The following is a 13,001-nucleotide window of genomic DNA, read 5'->3' as shown; positions in this document are numbered from 1 at the left end:
TGTTTGTTCACCCAAGAGTTCATGGGGTGGTGGTCGCCACTAGTATAAGCGAAGGGTGACCTTTTCCTGCCCTTGGTCCTGAGCACACCGTTGTTGGCAGTCGAAGACTTAGCCGGTTGTCTTCTGGCTTTCTCGGTGTTTGGCTGCCGGTTCGGAGCTCTGTTGATTCCCTTGGCAAATGAACACGAAAACAACTGCCAGTCCGATTGATTGGACATTTCTTGCCTATACTGGAATCGTTTCGGTGCCGATTTCCTCCTGCTATCAGGATGTCCATCGTCGTATCGTTTCGAGTTCATCTTCAGATAATTAATAGATGTCGAGTTATCCGCGTGTTGAATCATCAAGATTCCACTGTATTACAAATGTTGTAGATTGAAATTAATGATTCTGTCAAAGCAGAAATTTTATCGCTTTCAAGGTTATTTGAAGGGTATATGTGAACCATTTGGTTTATTAATTTTTATTTTGTTTGGTTTGAGGGTTCAATAAGTAGAGTAGTCATTAAAAACTTCAGTCTGGATGGAAAAAATAATTTTATATTTACTACTTCATGGTCTTGGACAGTAACTAACATTCATCATTGAAAATTATAGTCCACATTTTGTGTATTGGTGAAACAACAGTTTGCATTACAAAGCAGTTGGATATATAGGCCTATTCAGAAGACAATTGAATGCTATTGGGTAGCATCATTTAGTGATTCTGATGCTACCCAATAGCATTCAATTGTCTTCTGTATTTTTAGGGCATGCAGAGGCATAAACAATATTTACAATGCTCAGCAAAGAGCTAGAAATGAAAGTGTTTCATTTTTCAAAAATGATTACATTTTACTGTTCAATACCAGTGTGTAAAAGAAAATGATGGACAACACAGTAAAGCCATCTGGTTCACCTATAATTATTTACATTGGACTTCATAATTTATAAATTTTAAAGAGCATCATTCTTAAAAAATGTTCATGTTTTTATAATTTGCTGTGCATTTTCATAGAGAGTTGAAGCACGTTGGAAGACTAAAAAAAAATATATATATATATATATATTCTGAGGAGAGACAAAAGATCTGTGGTTTGTAGTACACTGTTTTTGTAAAAAATTGTTTTTGTAACCTTCATTTCTGTCATATTGCTTTGGCTTGAGTCAATCCTATAAAAAAAAGGACACTAAAGGTCACTAGGACACTAAAAAAAAGAATAAAAATTTGAAAAAAATTTTAAATAAAAATTTTTTTGTCCTAGGGATTTTTTTTAAATTATGCTATGATTATATTGTCTAGGGGGAACCCACCTCATCCTACTTTTTAGTCATGCTTTTTCCTACTTTTTCTAATTTAAGTGGGAGCCCTGCAGTAACCAAATGCATTACACAATTTTTCTTTCTTCACCTATTTTGTGCGGGTTCAAAAATTTCACTGACCTACATTAGTCAAATATCTTAAAGTCAAATGTGCAGCAACTGACCTGTATTTCACTGCAAGTTATCAACAGTTCTACTTATTGGATATTCTGATGTAGGGGAAAAAAAAATTATTAAAACATCACTATTTACTAACATGTTTTAGTAAAACGTCAAACTACTGGAGGCAAACCTCAACATATCTCATTTAAACATGTGTATATATTTTTTATGTGTACATCTTACATTATGTCTAAATGTAAATTTTTGGTGCATGCTAAAACATGTATTTCATTTATAAAATTGACCATACAATAAGGGAGTAATTGTTCACACACAAACACACCCACTTCTGAATGAATGAATACCAGGACTTTGCCACTGGACTTATCCCATTGCCTAGATCTCTTCCAGCCCAGCTTCATGGCAGAGTCTGGAACACTTTACTTTGTGTCAAAAAAGGAAAAAGAAACATACAAAATTTTTACAGCATATTTCCCCAGACAATTGGGTGCTGTTGCGATTTACAAATTTGGTGATTACAGAGGAGATGGGGTTGGGAGTTGAAGAAAAGTTTCTGAGTTTCGTTAAGATGGATGAATGTATGTATATTGGGATGGAGGTATATTTTAAAAGTAAATGGGAGGGAGGCACATGCCCTCTCATCTGTTATCACACTTGCCATACTATATACACAGGATATAAAAAAAACTTATTGTGAAATATAAAATATCCATCATTGGAGCGAGTCATATCGCTTAGCACCTTATTGGCAAGCAAATGGGTTTGATAACTTTCGGACTAGAAGCCAGCCATCGGGTTGAGCACACTCGCTCCGGTGGATTTGATGAAAATATACGAAACAAAAATATTGTGTGGGGGGAATATATACAATTGGGGATCACCTTTCTGGTGGAGGTGGTTCTCAAAGAAGAGAAGTTCTATCTATGTATTTTCAGAGACCTTTGCAATGACTTGGCAGATCACTTCTAGGGATGGAGAACTAGCACACCAGCTGTGCTCACGCTGAGTCAATACACATATGCAGCCAAGCAAGAAGGAACTACGCCTTCTTATACGAGTTAAAGCATTCCAAGCGCCATGTAGACTAATTTACATAGTAGGAAGAATTTCCCTTTCCGCACTAGTTCAGCAACATAGCCGAAAAACACGTCCATTGATGTGAGGAAGATGACGTCACTCCTCGGGAAGCGTACAATCTAGGATCGATGTGCAACCTAGGATCGGAAATCGTCATCAACCTTCTGTATCAGCATCAACCTTCTGTATGGTCTTCTAATTATATGAAACGATGCGACAGCTTTCTGTGTTGTCATCATCATTTCTCAATGCATATGTTATTCAGAGACGCTCCAGTTCATACTGCTGCTCAGCTTCTCGTTCCAGTCGCTCGGTTTCTCATTCCAGCCATTGTTGCTCGGTTTCTCATTTCTGCTGTTATCACAGCTTCTTGCTCCTGTTGTTGTTTGACTTCTCATTCCGGTCATTGCTTGACTTCTCGTTCCTGTGATTGTTGCGGGGCTTCTCGTTCCTGTCATTGTCGCGTGGCTTCTTTCTCTCAACGTGTTTCAATGATCTGCTTGAGAAGTCTCTTCACCAAGTCTTCTTGCTTCTCAGACTTGACAATGAGGTTTTTCAGGTCAGCAACTGTTCAGCTTTCCTTTTCTCTTTTCTTTCAAATTGAGCACCACTCAGGTCTATCACCGTCTATGGGCAATTTACTACATAGTGAGTTGTGCCAGAAGTGTAAGTGTGAGTACCTAACAGTCTGAGTGCGTATCCAGTGTTATGTCTGATTTTTCAGTGCTGCTATCTATTTCAGAACTGAAGTGAGTGAAGTGTAATGATTGAAGATATATATTGTTAATAGGCCTGTTGGTCTCTGTGGTGAGACTTTTTAATAGGGAGATCGGCTCGTATTCGTTCCTCAAAGTTGGAAACCACAGAAAACCGACTTTTCATCTGGATACAGATCCTCTCCCAATTCCTGCACAAGCACTTCCAGGTCTTTCTTTCTTCCTCTCGCCAGAAGCAACATCTTCGGCTGCAATTGCAGTGCTGTTCTTGAATTCCACTTCTGAAGAAAATCTGCTAACTTCTAAGGAATGATTGTGGCTACAAGCAATATATTCTGAGTTTTTTCAAATGATAACAAAACAAACTTGCTATATTCAAAATGTGTACTCTCAATGCAACTGATTCCTACACCATTCCTCAATCAATGAATACTGCCTCTTTCTCCCTTGCTATTTGATTTATGCTTTCCCAAAAGTCACTCATTGCTCAAGCACAAAGTCATGATACATCTCCTCCTTTCCAGCAGCTGCTCAATAGCTTCCTACAAAAGCGATTGAGGTCTTTGCTTTCATCTATAACAATACTTGTTATAAAGAAGATTCTTTTTCAATACTTGAAAAAGAAGCAGAAAAGTGCTCTTAAGGCCAAAAACTCAGTTTTTGTAGTCTTCATAGTCTTCAAGAAATAACCTGACAGTTTTTGAAAAAAAAAATTATCATACATGCCCCCCCCCTTTCCCCCGCTAACCACCAATTGAATTGAATCTCACTCATTACTTCTACCGCCATTCGAAACCATTCTATCACTTCAGAAAAAATTTAATAAATGCTTCCTCTCATGTTGTTTTTATTGATTTATTAAAGGTTTCTAAAGATTCCCCCTTCCCATATTATGCTGAAATAAATTTTCTTTGGGAGGTTGTGACCATGAACAGTGACCTGTGATGCTGGACCCAAAATTATTTATTTAAGGTCATACATCTGTTTTATTTGTCATGATCACTATGAAGACTATTAAGGGAAAATTCTTAGTCTATTTCAGATCAAAGGTTTCTTTTCTTTTTTTTTAAAGTTTTTTTCTGCCATTTGCAGACTCCCCCAGGAATGGGTGTGATTTAGATTTTACTTCATTATAATTCTTGCTTACAATAGTTTTTTACCATTGATGCCCTTTTGCCTTTTGCACACTCAGTCATGACAGGTAGATTCTGTTATATCATTATTTTCTAATGGAATTTCACTTCCAAAAAATGTTGTATAATCCTTCTCTCTCTTTTTTTTTTTTGATCTTTTCAATCTATCTCTTGCATTTGCAGTTTTGTTTTTCTTTTTTTATTTTATTTAAGTTTTTTTTTTATCTTTTGTACATATTCTAAATCTATGATATATATTGATTATATGCCAATAAATAGGTTCCAGTAGACAATATGTTGTCATTTTTCAATTATATGAATAATATATAATTTCGAAGTTCCATATATTATTTGCATTATTATTTTTAATGCCCTTCTATGCATTTCAGAAATATACAACTAAATTGCTTCATAAATTCCCATGTATATGCTTTTCCAGTTCAGAAAAATTTAATTTTTACATTTTCTATTCTTGATCGATATCTACATATATACATGTTGACTATATGAGAGTAAATAGGTTCCATGTGACAGTATATTATAATTTTTTCAATTGTTTGAATGATAAATTATTTTGATGATCTATATATTACTTACATTATACGTGCAAAAAACAAATATTATAAATCCCATTTATGCTTTTCATGGTGGTACAACTATTTTGTTTCAAAAAATTTGCATATTTCCATTTTTCATTCTGGAAAAAAACATTTTTTTCCATCTTATGTACATATTCTATATCCAAGGTGTATATTGACTATATGCAAATAAATAGGTTCCAGGTGACATTATATTATCATTTTTTAATTATTTGAATGATAAATAGTTTCAATGATCAATATATTATTTACATTATACGTTGTAAAACCAATATTAGAATGCCTGTTTATGCATTTCAAGGAATTACATACTTAGAATAAGACAACCATGAGTATTCTTTATGGGCATTGTATAATATTTTATCATGTGTATATATTGTTTACAATTTTTGTTAATTGCAGTTTTAATTGGGTTGCTATATTTTTGAAATATATGACATCCATATTTTTATGGGCATCTTTTTCTCAGCCACCTCGTTTTGGGCATTTTGCCTGTTGTGGCATTGTATTTGTATATATTTTGTTTCAACAAAAACTCACATATATATTCATTTTTTACTCTGAAAAAAACCCTTTTTTCCATTTTATGTACATAATCTGTATCCAAGGTATATATTGACTATATGTGAATAAATAGGTTCCACACACACACAGGTGATATTATATTATAATTTTTCTATTATTTGCATGATAAATAATTTCTATGATCTATATATTATTAACATTAGCCATTGCTAATCCAAAATTAGAATTCCTATTTATGCATTTCAAGATGTGCAAACTATTTTATTTCTAAAAAAATACTTATATAATTCTATTTTTTCCATCTTAAGTACATATTTCATTTCTATAATATATATTGATTATATACCAATAAATAGGTTCCAAGTAACAGTATGGTGAATCATTAATTCAATATTTCAGTGATCAATTTCTTATTTACATTTTCTATTACATTTCACAAAATAAAAATGTTTATTTATGCATTTCACAACTGCCTTAATGAAGTCTATATTTTGCAATTTTTCCATTTTCAAGAAGTTAATTTCTAATATGATGAGATATGCAGCCGTGATTTTTTGCTGCTTTTCATAACATTTTACTTTATTCAAAGAGAATAAAACCATGCTCTTTACCATAACATTTCCTGTTAGTGTATGGATACCCAAATAAAAAAAAATATCTTTTTGTACTCATAAGAGAAATATAAAAAGTTCAGTTTAAAAAACCATTCTCTTGAAGACACCACCCAGATGTCATATAATGTTGGGGGTAAATTTGTCCAATGAAAACTGTAATTCCAAATTTTCCAATAACTCATTTTTGTTCAAAGGTAAAATATCTTTATTCTCTCTGTGGTTTTATCAGTTATTTGTCTTATACTTACCTTGCTTACTGATTTTTAGAATTCATTTCTATACTGTATCGTCAGTACATTTTTTTGCCTAAGATGTCGTAATCGCTCTTCATGATTATGCGCCACAATATTTTGAAAATGGTCAATTCCTGAGTTTTGCTATTTATCATAGAAATTTTTTGGTCTTTTTACATATTTTTAGATTGACTTTGTCAAGTTCTCTATGTAAATCTGTAACTTTAAAGTATCTTGGGGCTCCTGTGAATCTTCTTAGTGTTTTGTTTTGAAATACCTGTAATGTATACATGTTCCCTTTGCATGCATATGCTGCATACAGAATAGATGGTCAAATAAATTGAGTATACATCATTATCTTATTTTTTAGATTTAGTGTTGTCCTGGAATTGCAAAATTTTGCAATTTGATTGATATTTATTGTTGCATTCACTATCCTGTTTGATATTTTTTTTCTAAAATTCAGTCTATTATCCACATGTACTCCCAGGTATTTAATACCCTCTTTTGGATATATTGTTCATTGATCTTTATAGATGTATTAGTTGATAATTTCCTGGTAGTGAACCAAACAAATTCACATTTTTCTGGATTTAGTTTGGCTCTGTTGAAATGATTCCATCTCTCAATCTTGTGTATTTCATCTTGTAATTCTGTTCATTATCATTACTATCACATCGTTTGCATACATTCCCAGTAGTCAATTTCTTGTTTCAGGAAAATCATCCATAAAGATGATGTGTATATAGGAATGTTGTGTATATGGGAAGTTGTGAAAAAAAAAATGTATGAAAACAGTCTGTTACCTCATTAAAATAATAAAGTATAAAAACTTAGAAACTGACAATCAAAATGAAAGAAACAATTTGGATTTGTTTGATCACTAGAGGGCTCTGTGATATGAAATAAAATGTTTTTTCCATAGTATAGGATTAGTTATTTCTAACATTTACACTGATACAGTGTTTGTTGTTGAGATTTGTTACTTGTTATTGCTTATTACTAGTTGCTGCATTCATAGTTGAACCCTTTGAAACTCCCCTTCCCCCATCTATAATGAATTTAGTGTTCATTTATGTTTATTGGTATTTTCACTTTTCAAATTTTAATTATTAATGCTTTATAATCTAATAATTCTAATCTTCATAATCTATCCATGATATTTTATGGTTTTAGGATTTCTATCATGCTACAGTGAAAGAAAATTCTCCTCAGGGTACTGTTGTGACTCAAGTAAAAGCTGAAGATGCAGATGCTGGATTATCGGGAAAAGTTATTTATTTGCTTCTAGGAGAGAAGAAACAAGATTTCTACATAGATGAAATGGTATCATTCAAAAATAGTTTTAACACAATTTGTAGTAAATTTATATAAAAGTGCTACATCAATAAATTCGAATATATTGTTCTAACATCACAATTAATAAAAGATAAGCAAATTGAATGAGCTGCCACTGAACAATACCAATATTTTCTATAACAGTTGTTCTTATTTAGGGATTGACAAACCACAATAAGGTCCTTGGAGAGGTTTCAGGGAAGAGGATCTGTGAGCTTAGATGAGAAAACAGTTAAAATATTGTGAAAAAGATGTTACTTTTCCAGACTATAACATATCAAAGAAAGATTTTCTGGATATTAGTGCCAAGATGAACTTAAGAAAAGAAGAGTTATCTGTTCTCCATTGGGAATCAAACCTCAGTACTCTTGCAACTGGGCAAGTACACTAAACTTGGGCATATTTGCTGAAGTTGAAGGGAGGCTGCAACATGTCAACGTAGCACATCATGCTATTTATGCGTGTTTGCTAGGCGAGATTAGTTATATTTCTGGTGTATTGGTTTGCATTTTTGCCCAGTATGCAAGAGGACCCAAGTTCCATACCATGTTGTAAAGACAAATAACTTTTCTTTCTTACAAGGGTGGGAACTCCTCACCAATTGTGGTGCACTGTGCCAAAACTGTGTTTTTGGAATATATATATAAATATAAATCACGTTTTGTTCAGCCATTTTGATTCTTTTAAGCAGTTGATTCTTATATCCTGAAATATTTGCTTCAGGCAAGATTATGATGTTTTTACTGTGAAAACTTAAAAAAAACCTTATTAATTTTTAATTGAATATTTTAATTTTTAAAATTTTAAATCTAAAGCAATAATATATCATTGTCCTTAGAGATCGTTCATTGTAAATGTAGACTGACAAAAATGTTTCACAGTAACTAGACTACTATTGTAGTACCCCCTCACAAGGGTGGGACTAACAGGGCTCTAGCACTGGGACCTAGAATGATTCTCATCATTTTTTTTTTCACACTAAATTCCCTATAGAGGGGCCCCTTGAAAAGTCTGCTCCTGGGACTCACCAAAGATTCTGACCCCTAGGTGTTCTGCTCTAGGATATTGGAGGGGGGGGGCATGACTATTGTCAGAGGACGTAACTGTAGATCATAGGTTCCCAAACTGTTTGATTCATTGCGCCCGTTTCTTCAGAATGTTTTTTTAACCACTGCCCCCAAACCCATAGAATCCTATATTATATCCGTAGCTTCTACCAAGCCTTGGATCTTTCTATTGCCCCCAGGAGACAATATTACTCACTTTGGGAACATTGCTCTAGATCAGTGGTTCTCAACCTTTGGAAGCCAGAGGCCTGTTAAATGTCTTTTGTGTAAGTGAAAGGCCTGGTCATACACACAACTACATTGCAAAGAACTTGGCAATATAAAAAGTGCAGAATTTACTAAAATTTGAAATAAAACCATGCCCGTACAAAGCCGAGTTCTTGAGGAAGTGTTCCGAGCCGAATGGGGGGGGGGGGGGTAAAAACATTTACGTTTATTTTGCATAATATCAAAGAAGAGCCCGGGTAAATAGTCTGCTCCGGGGTCTCAAGAAGGCCTACTACTGCCCTGAGTAAAACTATTTTTGTTTCATGAAATATGAGCATTTAATCAAAATTTGTAAAGTATGCATACATGAAAGTTATAAGCCTCACATATTTCATATGGTTGATTCAAATTGTTTGCACTGGGGATATATCTGCAACCATTGACTTTTGAAACATACTTTCAATTTCAAAAAGTTTTCATAATGATGTACAGCCACTTTAAACCTCAAAATTTGTTTGAAGGGTTGTATACATGAAAAAAATTAATTAACTTTTTATACAGCCCTCGTGTGCTCAAAAACTCAAAGTTCTTGCCCTATCTTTTCTCAGGCCAACAAAAAAATTCTGAATTTCGTGTTTAATATTCATTGTGATATTTTAATTTGCACAATGGAGAAAATTTGAGGGAAAAAAACGGTGTGAAATGGTTTTCTGCATCTAGAGCTGTTTTTTTTCCCAAATTTTCTCCATTTTTCAAATTTGAATATCGCAGTGAATATTGCTTAGAAACATGGTTTTTTTTTTGTTGGCCTCAGAAGAGAGAGGGTAACAATTTTCTAATTGGTTTGTAAGCACATAGGACTGTATTAAAAAGTTAATTTCTTTATTTTTTTCATGTATATGACTCCTCAAACAAATTTTGAGATTTTAAGTAACTGTACGTCTCAGTTGAAAACTTTTTGTAATTGAAAGTATGCTTCTAAAGTCAACGATTGCAGAGATATCTCCTGTGCAAGCAATTGAGACAGCCTTTATAAAGTAACTTCTGTAAAAATTTCAGTTGAATATCATGAATAGTCAGACATATATTCATGATACAGGGATCTAGTTTCAAGTATCTTCCTGATTGTATGTTGAATGTCATATGATCACAACAAGTAAGGACATCTTAAAAAGTTAAAGGGCTGGGCCCAGGCCTTTTGTGGGGCTCTTTTTATTTCAATGAAAGACCAAATTACAAAAAATTGGATGCTTATTAATGAAAAATGTTGATAGTTTAGGGACCCTTATTTGGCATCAACCAATTTGTTAAGATGATGCTAACTATAAAAGAGAGTGGAATTCATAGCACAAGCCCATGAAAGACTCTCTAACCCTCTTGTTGAATATAGAGCCTTCAATATAGAGCATCCTCCCCTCTCATTAGAAGAAAAGGAAAGGGAAAAAGATCTGTGGCTTACTTAGCAATATAAAACTTGCATTCAAAATATACAAAATTGGCACAACATTGGCAGCAAGGAAATTTTGCTTTTTGTTTCTTCTATACAACTTCTCTTGCAATATTGTGTCAGAAACATTTTTGTGTACTGTGTTTTTTTTTTTTTTTTTGCTGCTGAATGCTTCAAATTTGAAATATTTTTCAGAATAAAAGAAATTTTGTAATCAGAATTTTATTATATATTATCAAATTAATTGTACAATTTATTTTTGAAAAGAAAATCTTTTTTAATTCTACCATTATCATTTGCTGTTTTGTATTTTTCACACATATGTGTTTAGGGTGTGATTAAAGTTGCTGCTGCTGCTACTCTGGATCATGAAACTACCCCTACTATCACTTTGCAGATTGTTGCAACTGATCAGTGTGCTGATGTAATTAGCAGGAGATCAACTTCTGTTCCGGTAATTATGTGTACATTATCAAGATTGTGTTCTGATATTATAAGCCTTATTTCCTCTTTGCTATGTGCAATGATGATCCTTAAACTCATGCAAAATCATGAAATACACTATAAATAGATATGACCTAATGCCATGTGTCTTTATAGGTGGTATATTCTTTATTGTGTTGATACAACATTTATTTAAAATTGAGTTTGAGTAGCATGAACTGAAGATGTATGGTAGCAAATTACCCAGCATCCCCTGTCAGAACAATCAATTGGAAAGCGGGATTGCTAGCCCTGTAAAACTATGGGGTATTGCACTTTCATGTATAACTATATTTGCAAAAACATTTATAATTTAAGTTTATATTGCAAGTTTATATTATAACATTTTATGTTATCACATTTTAACTGAGTTAGGCAATGACTCTGCTGGATCTACGGCAGCGATCCTCGGGACCCTATCATCGGGAGAGGAAGGTAACAGGACAAACATCCAGGATCCCCCCACACACATGTTAACGGAATTTAGACGGGACATCGGCACCCTGACCTCTGGTCCTGTTCTTGCCAAACAGCCGGGAGACCCCACCCTTCGACTGCCAGACTTAGCGAACTTAGCTGGCCCGAGCCAGAATTCCAGTGGGTACCTTGGGTGGTTTCCAGTAGCTGAGCAGTCCCTGGGGGTGGGGGGTCTAAACTAGAAATACAATGAAAATGTGGAATTTGTGAAGAATTCTAGATCTTATCATGTTACACTTCCCTCCACAAAAAAAGAAAAATTAAGTTAACCCACACAAACAAAGAGTAGAACACACAGGCAATACAAATGTCTACCCAAGGTAGAACAGTGAATTTTTTTTTTTTATTGAACTTTTTCCCTACCACATGATAAATATCTCCCTTTAAGGATTATGGCCATTAAAGCAGAAGTTGTCAACTCTAAGGTCTGTATCTTGTTATAGAATTTCCACAGAGCTATGAAAAATTTAGTGCCATCAGGACCATAATAACATTCTTGATTAGAATTTATGACTAACCTCTCTACTCTCCCCATTGACAACAAATGCTTTAAGGTCACAAGCATTATATTTGCCAATGATTTTACAATTTTGATTTTGAATTAAATAAACTATGGGAGAAATTTTTTTCTGCACTAAGATGGGACCTTCCCACTTCAGTTTAAGTTTACCCATAACATTTCCTGGGGCAGTGTACATATAATAGATACAAAGTAATACTTGATCACCAACTCATGTTGCACTCTACTTTTGTCATAGTAATATCTTTGTCTTCGGTGTTGCTTCCTTACCCTTTCTTTGTCCTGTTGAACCAAAGTATCTGGAATATTGGCTCTTTCCCAAATTGGAAGATCCAAGGCCCAATCGAATGGCACGGCAAGCTCACGACCAAGAAACAATTCAGACCATAGTTTCCCAAACTTTTTGTTTCATTGCTCCCTTCTTCAGAGAAATTTTTCCCTCATCGCCCCCCCCCCCTCTCAAGCGAACCCATAGGATCCTATGTTATACCCATGGCTTCTATCGCCCCCTTGGACCTTTCCATCGCCCACTTTGGGAAACGCTGATTTAGACAGATAGATACCCATGGTCTCTGAGGGAACAGACCACGAGGCCAAACCAAAGAAGGACAAATTCTTATCCCAAGTGCGATGGTTATCAGAAATATAACAAGAAATCATTTGCTTCGAAGTCTTGTTTATTCTCTCAGTCAAATTAGACTGTAGATGATATGGGGTTATATATCTTTGATTTTATTTTTAGAACATTACAAGTTTCTTTTACCAAATTTGAAATGAAACAAGAACCATTGTCAGAGACAAGATTTTCTGGGAACCCAAACCTAGCACAATACTCAAACAAATGTTTTTGCAATGACCAATGCTACTATTCTACAAAGGGGAAACACTTTGACCCATTTAGAGTAATAGTCAACTATGATCAAGAGATGTACATTTCCTCTAGAAGAAATAGGAAAGGGACCAATAGTATCTACCCCCACTATTTCTCCTGGGAAATTGACTGTCGAGGATATCATAGCACCCCATTTTTTTTTGTCATATTTTCATGTCTGACAAATTGGACAGCTTAACACATATTTTTTGACATCTTATCTGATGCCGGGACAATAGGCTCTTTTCAAGCACCTTTGATATGTTTTAC

General features: G+C 34.1%; 1 protein-coding gene across 3 annotated transcripts in view; it reads left to right on the top strand.

Moving 5' to 3' along the window:
- The window catches only part of Cad87A (cadherin 87A), a 672,761-nt gene that overhangs the window by 378,414 nt on the left and 281,346 nt on the right, over positions 1-13,001 (top strand). For all 3 annotated transcript variants that reach the window (XM_089252829.1, XM_089252827.1, XM_089252828.1), the window contains 2 exons: positions 7,498-7,647; positions 10,712-10,834. In XM_089252829.1, coding sequence (XP_089108955.1) covers positions 7,498-7,647; positions 10,712-10,834 — 273 coding nt within the window. The remainder of the gene's footprint in view (positions 1-7,497; positions 7,648-10,711; positions 10,835-13,001) is intronic.

Source organism: Pholcus phalangioides, unplaced genomic scaffold, assembly GCF_987345545.1.
Source record: "Pholcus phalangioides strain wild (caught in Gottingen) unplaced genomic scaffold, Ppha-v1.0 ptg000031l_1, whole genome shotgun sequence".
In the NCBI taxonomy this organism is placed as follows: domain Eukaryota; kingdom Metazoa; phylum Arthropoda; class Arachnida; order Araneae; family Pholcidae; genus Pholcus; species Pholcus phalangioides.
Note: the sequence above shows the minus strand (reverse complement) of the source record. Positions and strands in the feature narration are given on the sequence as shown.